At 66.0% G+C, this 7,511-nt stretch overlaps 1 protein-coding gene across 1 annotated transcript; it reads left to right on the forward strand.

The window, feature by feature from the left end:
* The first annotated feature begins 466 nt into the window (after nucleotides 1-466).
* SPIRE2 (spire type actin nucleation factor 2) lies at nucleotides 467-7,232 on the forward strand. Its single transcript, XM_062612958.1, has 15 exons — nucleotides 467-720; nucleotides 3,396-3,433; nucleotides 3,562-3,921; nucleotides 4,232-4,312; nucleotides 4,388-4,552; nucleotides 4,651-4,737; nucleotides 4,883-5,006; nucleotides 5,106-5,275; nucleotides 5,373-5,523; nucleotides 5,647-5,780; nucleotides 6,001-6,135; nucleotides 6,207-6,274; nucleotides 6,364-6,391; nucleotides 6,472-6,587; nucleotides 6,668-7,232. Exons 1-15 carry the CDS (start codon nucleotides 510-512, stop codon nucleotides 6,873-6,875), a joined length of 2,076 nt encoding a protein of 691 aa, XP_062468942.1. The 5' UTR covers nucleotides 467-509; the 3' UTR covers nucleotides 6,876-7,232.
* The last annotated feature ends 279 nt before the right edge of the window (nucleotides 7,233-7,511 follow it).

The following is a 7,511-nucleotide window of genomic DNA, read 5'->3' on the forward strand; positions in this document are numbered from 1 at the left end:
GCGAACCCGCACCGTGCTGTACCAAGCTGTACCGACCCGCACCGTGCTGTACCAAGCTGTACCGACCCGCACCGTGCCGTACCAATCTGTGCTGACCCGCACCGTGCCGTACCAAGCTGTACCGACCCGCACCGTGCCGTACCAAGCTGTGCTGACCCGCACCGTGCCGTACCAAGCTGTACCGACCCGCACCGTGCCGTACCAAGCTGTGCTGACCCGCACCGTGCCGTACCAAGCTGTACCGACCCCACACCGTGCTGTACCAATCTGTACCGACCCGCACAGTTTCTCCCGGAGCGGCCGTCGGCGGCGGGCGGTGCCGCAGGCGGGGCCGAGCCTGGGTCGCTGGGGGCGGTCCTCTCCGCCGCCAACCTCTCCGCTCGTCTCCGCTCCGCCGCGCCCCCCCCCCCCCCATCCCCGCTCCCGCCCCTCCCGGGGCCCCGCCCGCCCGTGCGGCGGTGGCGGCGGCGGCGGCAGCAGCGGCGGCGGCGGCGCGCGGGGATGGGGCCATGGCGCGCGCGGGCGGCGGGGCACCGCGGGAGCTGTCCCTGGAGGAGGTGCTGAAGTGCTACGAGCAGCCGCTGAACGAGGAGCAGGCCTGGGCGCTCTGCTTCCAGAGCTGCCGCGCCGCCGCCGCCGCTCCCCCCGCCGCGCCGCTCCGCACCGCCGACATCCGCCTCCAAGGAGACGGCTCCGTCGTCCTTCCCGCGCCGCCGCCCGGTGAGCAGAGCGACCGCCGCAACGCGGGGTGGGGCTACCGGGACTTACCGGCACCGGCAGGGGGTGCTGTACCGCGCCGGCAGCGCCGGGGAGAAGCGGGATACCGGCGGGAAGTGGGGGGGGGGGGACGACACCCACAGCGGCTCCCCGCGGCGGGAGGGAGCGGTACCGGCAGCGGGGGAACGACGGGGGAAGCGGCACCGGCAAGGAGGGGGGCAGCAGGCACCGGCGGCAACAGGGAACCGGTGCGTGTCTGGGGCACCGGCTGCCGGGGTGCAGCGCCGGAGAGACTGGAAGGCACCGGGGAGCAGGAAGACGGCACTGGCAGGGACGGGGGTGAAGCCCCAGCTCTGGTCAGGCAAGGGGGAACGACATCTGCACCGGCACTGGTACTGCGGGTATGGGCGCGGGTGGTGGCCGGTGACTCGGCGGTGTCGTCGGCACTAGCACCGGCAGGGCCCGTCTGGGTGAGCCGGTGAGGCAGGACCCGGAGCGTGGGATGCACAGGGTGCCCATGGGTGCAGGGCTCACCGGGCCAGACCAGCCGTGGGGCTGCAGGACGCCGAGCCAGGGTAGGCAGGACACATGGCAAGGACAGACCCGGGGACACACACCTACACACACACCTGTACACAGCACACCCACCGCGCACGCCTGAACACTCGGAGCCCGCAGGGGACCCGGTCCTCAGCTCAGTGTCTCACCGCGGGGCTCCCACCCGGCCCTCGCTCTCCCCCGGCGACCCGGGAGCAGCCTCGTGGGGCAGCACCAGCACCGTCCCTGACCTTCGGACCCACGGCCGTGCCCTCTCTGCGGGCGGTTGGTACTGCTGGGCAGGGCTGTGGTGGTTACAGGCTGTAATTAAGCTCGGCCGGCTGCCAGCAGCGATGCCGGGTGCTCAGTGCAGCGAGGGCACCCCTGCGCCTAATGACAGAGCGCGGCACACGGCTTCAGGTGTCTCGCCCCGCGGGGAGGCCGTTGTGCCCAGTGACGGTGTCCGGTGCTCAGCACTGCCGGACGCTGCGGGGCTTCCTGGGGGCTCATGAACAGGCAGGGATGCTGCGGTGTCACTGCTTGTCCTTGCCCATGGCCGGGCAGGGGATGCTCCTCCAGGCAGGAAGATGAGCATGGAGTTGGGAGATGGGGAGCAGGGCAGGGGCAGTCCATAGGGGCCTGGGTGTGTGGGGCAGCTCCATGCCCAGGGCAGGGCCACACACAGGTATGGTATGTGCCCGTGGTGGCTGGGCATGGTGTGGTCACACCAGCTCCACCAGTTGCACATGGCTCTCTGAGCCACCAAGCCAGCGCCACTGTGCCAGCCCTGCTCCCAAGTCCCTCCCATGGCAACAGAGCCATCTCCCCAGGAATCAGCGTGTACCCCTCACAACAAAGCCCAGAGCTGGAAGGTCTCTGGATGCCTCCCAGTACCACTGCTTGTGGTGTCACTTGCCTGGCCCATGGCTCAGCACCTCCACCTGAGCACAGGGCTGGATCTGGTCTGGGTAAACCAGCAGCACCTGCTTAAGCTGATCCAACTGTCCACCCATAGGAACTCCCTGCCCAAGCAGCTGGAGGGAGCTTAGCCCATCAGCGTGGCACTCAACATGTTTGCTGAGCCATGGCAAGCAGGAGGGGACTCCAGCCAGGCTCTGGGTCCAGATATCAGTGTCCCAGGGGATGTACTGCTACATCCTCCCTCAGCCAGGGCAGGACATCCCAGCGTTGGCACAGCAGCAGGAGCCAGGCACGGCCATGGGGCACAGGGGTGATGTTAGGCTCATGTGTGGCCCCATGGTGGAGCTGGACCCTGTGCCTACACTGTTCCAACTGCCCTTCCCAAGCAGCACCCGGCCTGGCTGGCACACGGCCGGCACATCCTCACAGCTGCCGCTTGCTGCCGCATTGATGAGCTAAATGGAGAGCTAATGGCCATCGCTCCCCTGGGCCGGGGAAGCAGCTCTGCTGCTGCTGTTGGGAAAGCAGAGCCAGGGGCCCTGGGGCACGGACCTCGGGGACGCTGCAAAAGCCAGTCCTGCTCCTCTTCCCATGGCCACGGCTGCTGGGAGGGTGTGAGCTGCCCACAAGCTGGGCTTGTGCATGTGTGGGCACAGAGCTCTGTGAGTCTGTGCATGATGTTCCAGCACTGCTGGCTCTGCAGTGGAGAGCAGCGTTGTTTATTGGGCACGGCCTGTCACCGCATCCCACACTGGGCACAAGGGCCATGTCCTGTCTGTGATCTGCATCCCTGCCTGATGGTGCCCACACTGCTGGTGCCCGCAGCCCAGAGGGGTGCAGGGGGCATTTCCGTGTGAGTGCATAGCTCTCAGCTCTCTCCAGCCCCAGGAATGAGGGGTAAGGGGGTGACTCTGCCCCTACCATGTGCGTCCTGGGTTCAGCCAGAGGCAGCAGGGCCAAGTGGCTGGTGCCTGTTTGGGCTCGGCACACAGGTCCCCATTGTCCTGTGGAGCTGTGTGCTGAGACCAGGTCAGGATGGGACAAACTGGGGTTGCAAGTCCCAGCTTGGGGCAGCAGTTGATGGTGCTGGGACCCACTCAGGGTAGTCCCACAGTACCCTGTGCCTGGGGCTCGGTGGGTGCAGCATCCCTGGGCTGTGGGACAGGAGGTAATGGTGATGGGGCTGCAGGTACCAGTGGTGACTCTCTTCCTCCCCACAGAGCTGCCCCTGCTGCTTACACCCTCTGCTGAAGCCCAGGTATGTGGTTCTGGACATGGGGTGCAGCAGGGGGGTGAGACCCAGCACCAATGGCTAGGGGGGCAGCTGGTGCTGGCCATGTGTGCTGAGGGGCTCCCCACGGTGCAGCCAGTGCTGTCTCCCCTCAGATGGTGCAGTCGTTGGGCTTCGCCATCTACCGTGCGCTGGACTGGGGGCTGGACGAGAACGAGGAGCGTGAGCTGAGCCCGCGGCTGGAGCAGCTCATCGACCTGATGACCAACAGCGACTCGGAGGACAGCGGCTGCGGCACAGCCGACGAGGGCTATGGGGGGCAGGAGGAGGAGGAGGAGGGGGGCGAGGGGCCGCTGCGCGCCGTGCGCACCTTCGGGCAAGCCATGCGGTGCTGTGCCGCGCGCCTGGCTGACCCCGCTGAGGCGCAGGCACACTACCAGGCTGTCTGCCGTGCTCTCTTTGCCGAGACCGTGGAGCTGAAAGCCTTCCTTGCCAAGATCCGCGATGCCAAGGAGGTGAGTGTGGGTGCCCACCGGCATGGCCAGCCCCACTGCCTGGCCAGGAAACCATCCATAGGCCCAAATCACTGGGGTGAGCGCGGCACAGCCCTCTGCCCACCCTGACCATTTGGCAATACACTCTCTCCCAAGGCACTGTACTGTGGCACTGCCAGCTCCAACCTGCCGTGGTGGGTGCTGGCAGGGCTGGATTGTAGCGGGGATTGTGGTGCTTAGGGGTGCACATGAGTGCTGCGGCCCTGTGGCATGGTCCTGGCTGGACCCTTGGTGCCACCAGGGCAAGTGATGATGTCTTGTGTGGTGGCAGATGCTGCAGAAGCTGAAGGAGGACGAGGAAGCGGAGGAACGGCCGGTGGCAGAGCTGGGCAGCCTGCGCAACACCGACTGGGTACGGCGGCGTGGCTGGGCGCCAGGGCTGTGCCAGGACTGTGCTGGGGCTTACACCGTGTCCAAACCCCCCCAGGCCCGGCTGTGGGTACAGCTGATGCGGGAGCTGCGGCACGGTGTGAAGCTGAAGAAGGTGCAGGAGAAGCAGTTCAACCCCCTGCCCACCGAGTACCAGCTCACCCCCTTTGAGATGCTCATGCAGGACATCCGTGCCCGCAACTACAAGCTCCGCAAGGTCATGGTGAGTGTGGCCAGGCTGGCCCGTGTCAGTTCCCTGTCCTGTCACTGTGCTGGCCTTGGCACTGACACTGCCCATGGCCCCTCTGCCCTCTCTCCCAGGTGGATGGAGACATCCCTCCCCGGGTGAAGAAGGATGCCCATGAGCTCATCCTTGACTTCATCCGCTCCCGGCCCCCACTAAAGCAGGTGAGTGCCAACACCAGGACACCTCCGTGGCATGGCAGTGCCTGGCCTGGGGTTGGTGGGTCTCATGGGTGCCATCCTCACCCTGAGTGCAGGTCAGCACCCAAGCTGCAGCCACTGCTTGAGGTCCTATCTCTGTGTCCCGCAGGCGTCAGAGCGTCGGCTGCGACCGCTGCCCCAGAAGCAGAGGACACTCCACGAGAAGATCCTGGAGGAGATCAGGCAGGAGAGGAAGCTTCGGCCTGTGGAGATGCCATACCGTGGACAGAAAGGTGCCAGAACCACCCCCTGCCATATGGGGCTGCCAGTGATGTGCCCACCACCAGGGCAGGTCCCTGTTCTTCTGTGACTGAGCTCCATCCCCATCACAGGCTACAGCTCCCTCCCCTGCATCCCTCATGCCTGCTCAGGCCGCCTGGCCTCCAGCTCCTGCCTCGAGCTGTCCCGGTGCCCAGTGAGTGCCGCGCCGGTGTGCCCACGGCCCCGTGTCCTGCTCAAGGCACCCACCCTGGCCGAGATGGAGGAGATGAACATCTCCGAGGCAAGAGAGGAGACCTGGCAGGAGGATGGAGGTCGGGGGGACACAGGAGGTTCTGAGGGGACAAGGGGTTCCCCGGGGTGATGTGGTGACCTTGCAGGAGGAGGACTCTCCAGGCACAGAGGTGCCTCTGAAGCGGGACCGCTCCTTCTCAGAGCACGACCTGGCACAGCTGCAGAGCCAGATGGGGGTTGGCCAGCCTGCACCCCAAGAGCCAGAGCCGCTGCAGCCCGAGCCCCGGCCCCGCTCAGGTACCCACCAGGGGTCCCCCAGCACCACACCAACCCCATCCCCAGGGTGGCCATGGGTGCCCTGTGGCAGAGGTGGCACTGGGCAGCGTGGCAGTGCTATGACGTCCCCATCTCTCCCCACAGGCTCTGTCCCCGCTAGCTGCCACCCACTGCCGGACAGCTCAGCACCACCCCGGACTGCTCTCGGTGCCGTGGAGGAGAGGCCAGAGGATGGATCCACTACTGCTCCTAGCACCAGCTCCAAGCACCTCTGGCTGGTGAGTGCTGGCGTGGGGCTGGGACACTGTGTGAGCATGACTATGGGTCCACAGCAGCCCAGCATGAAGGCACAGGGTGGTTCATGGGATCTGCATCTAGAAGCACACTATGACCTGTGCCTATGCTGGGATGCTCTGCCCATGGCACAGGGATGCTCCAGGCCATGCCCTGTGCCACGGCCTTGCAGCAGACCAGGCTGACATTCCCCCTCACCCACAGGAGTTCAGCCACCCCGTGGAGAGCCTGGCCCTCACCGTGGAGGAGATGATCAACGTGCGCAGGGTGCTGGTCAAGGCTGAGATGGAGAAGTTCCTGCAGAGCAAGGAGCTGTACAGCAGCCTGCGGAAGGGGAAGGTGGGACCTGGGGCTGGAGGGGCTGAGTGCTGCCCGCCCGGCCCCCAGCTCTCACCCTGCTTTGCCCACAGGTCTGCTGCTGCTGTAGGACCAAGTTCCCCCTCTTCTCCTGGCCTGCAGCATGCCTCTTCTGCAAGCGGTAAGCACCACACCACGCCATGGGGCTGGGAGCGTGCCAGGAGGGTGCCTGTCATGGCCCCACTCACCGACCTCTTTCTGTGTCCCCAGCTCTGTCTGCAGCTCCTGCAGCCTGAAGGTAAGGATGCCACCATGTCCCTGTCCCTGTCCTGCCCCTACCCCATCCCCATCCCACCCTGACCCTTACACACCCGGCAGATGAAGATGCCCTCCAAGAAGCTGGCTCATATCCCTGTCTACGCGCTGGGCTTTGAGAGCCTCCCAGGCTCGCTGCTGGCCAAAGCCCTGCCGCTGCGGAGGAGAGAGACCTTCCAGTGAGTCCTGCAGCCCTAAGCCTTCCTCCCCTCTCCTCCTCCACCTCGGGCTGTGGCTGACCATGTGCCCTGTTCCACAGCTCCCTCTCGGGCACGTGCTGGCGCCGGGTAGAAGAGGAATTCCCCCACATCTATGCCCAGGGCTCGGTCCTGCGCGACGTCTGCAGTGACTGCGCTGGCTTCGTCACCGACGTCATCTGCTCCAGCCGCCGCAGCGTGGCTGTCCTCAACGCCGCACCACGCCGCGCCAAGGCTCGCTCCCTCTACTGTGACTCCTGGCACAAGTGAGGGGCGCAGATCCCACTGGCGGCCACCCAGATGTACATATATACATAGGACATATACGTACAGCCTCTATATTTATATACCTTATGGACCAGGGGGAGGCGAGGCACAGTGACATGATAGCCGCCTGCTGTCCCCCCTGTCCTCTCATATCCCCGCCACCGGCAGGACGCTGCAATGGCTACTGTGGGGATAGGTCCTGCCGCGGGGCACCCTCCATTGCCCATTACCCTCAACATCCACCTCCCCCCATCCCTGCTTCTGTGCCAAGCCCTGGCTGTGCCGGGGCAGCCAGTGCCGGGGGGCTGGCACGGATGCTCTGTATGTGCCCACCCCGGCTAATAAACCTGCTAGGCTGCCCCTGGGGCTGCGTGGCTGGTCCTAACTCGGGTCCTGGGTGGGTGAAGAAGCTGGGGTGGGGGGTGCTGGGTGTCCCACACCACCGTGGACTGCTTGATCACGTGTATCCACCCCGACCATCCTCCCTTTACGTGTCCCAGGCTGTGCTCCACTCGTGATCCCATGAGAACATCCCATGCCCTGAAACTGGCCCCCTGACCCCTGTGTGCCCGGGACACCCCCGCCTGCCCCCTGTGTGCCCGGGACACCCCAGCCTGCCCCCCGTGCCCCCTGAGCCCC

The sequence above is a fragment of the Pezoporus occidentalis genome, unplaced genomic scaffold (genome assembly GCF_034315485.1).
Source record: "Pezoporus occidentalis ecotype Australia unplaced genomic scaffold, CSIRO_AGI_Poc_V1 ctg163, whole genome shotgun sequence".
NCBI classification, from domain to species: Eukaryota; Metazoa; Chordata; class Aves; order Psittaciformes; family Psittacidae; genus Pezoporus; species Pezoporus occidentalis.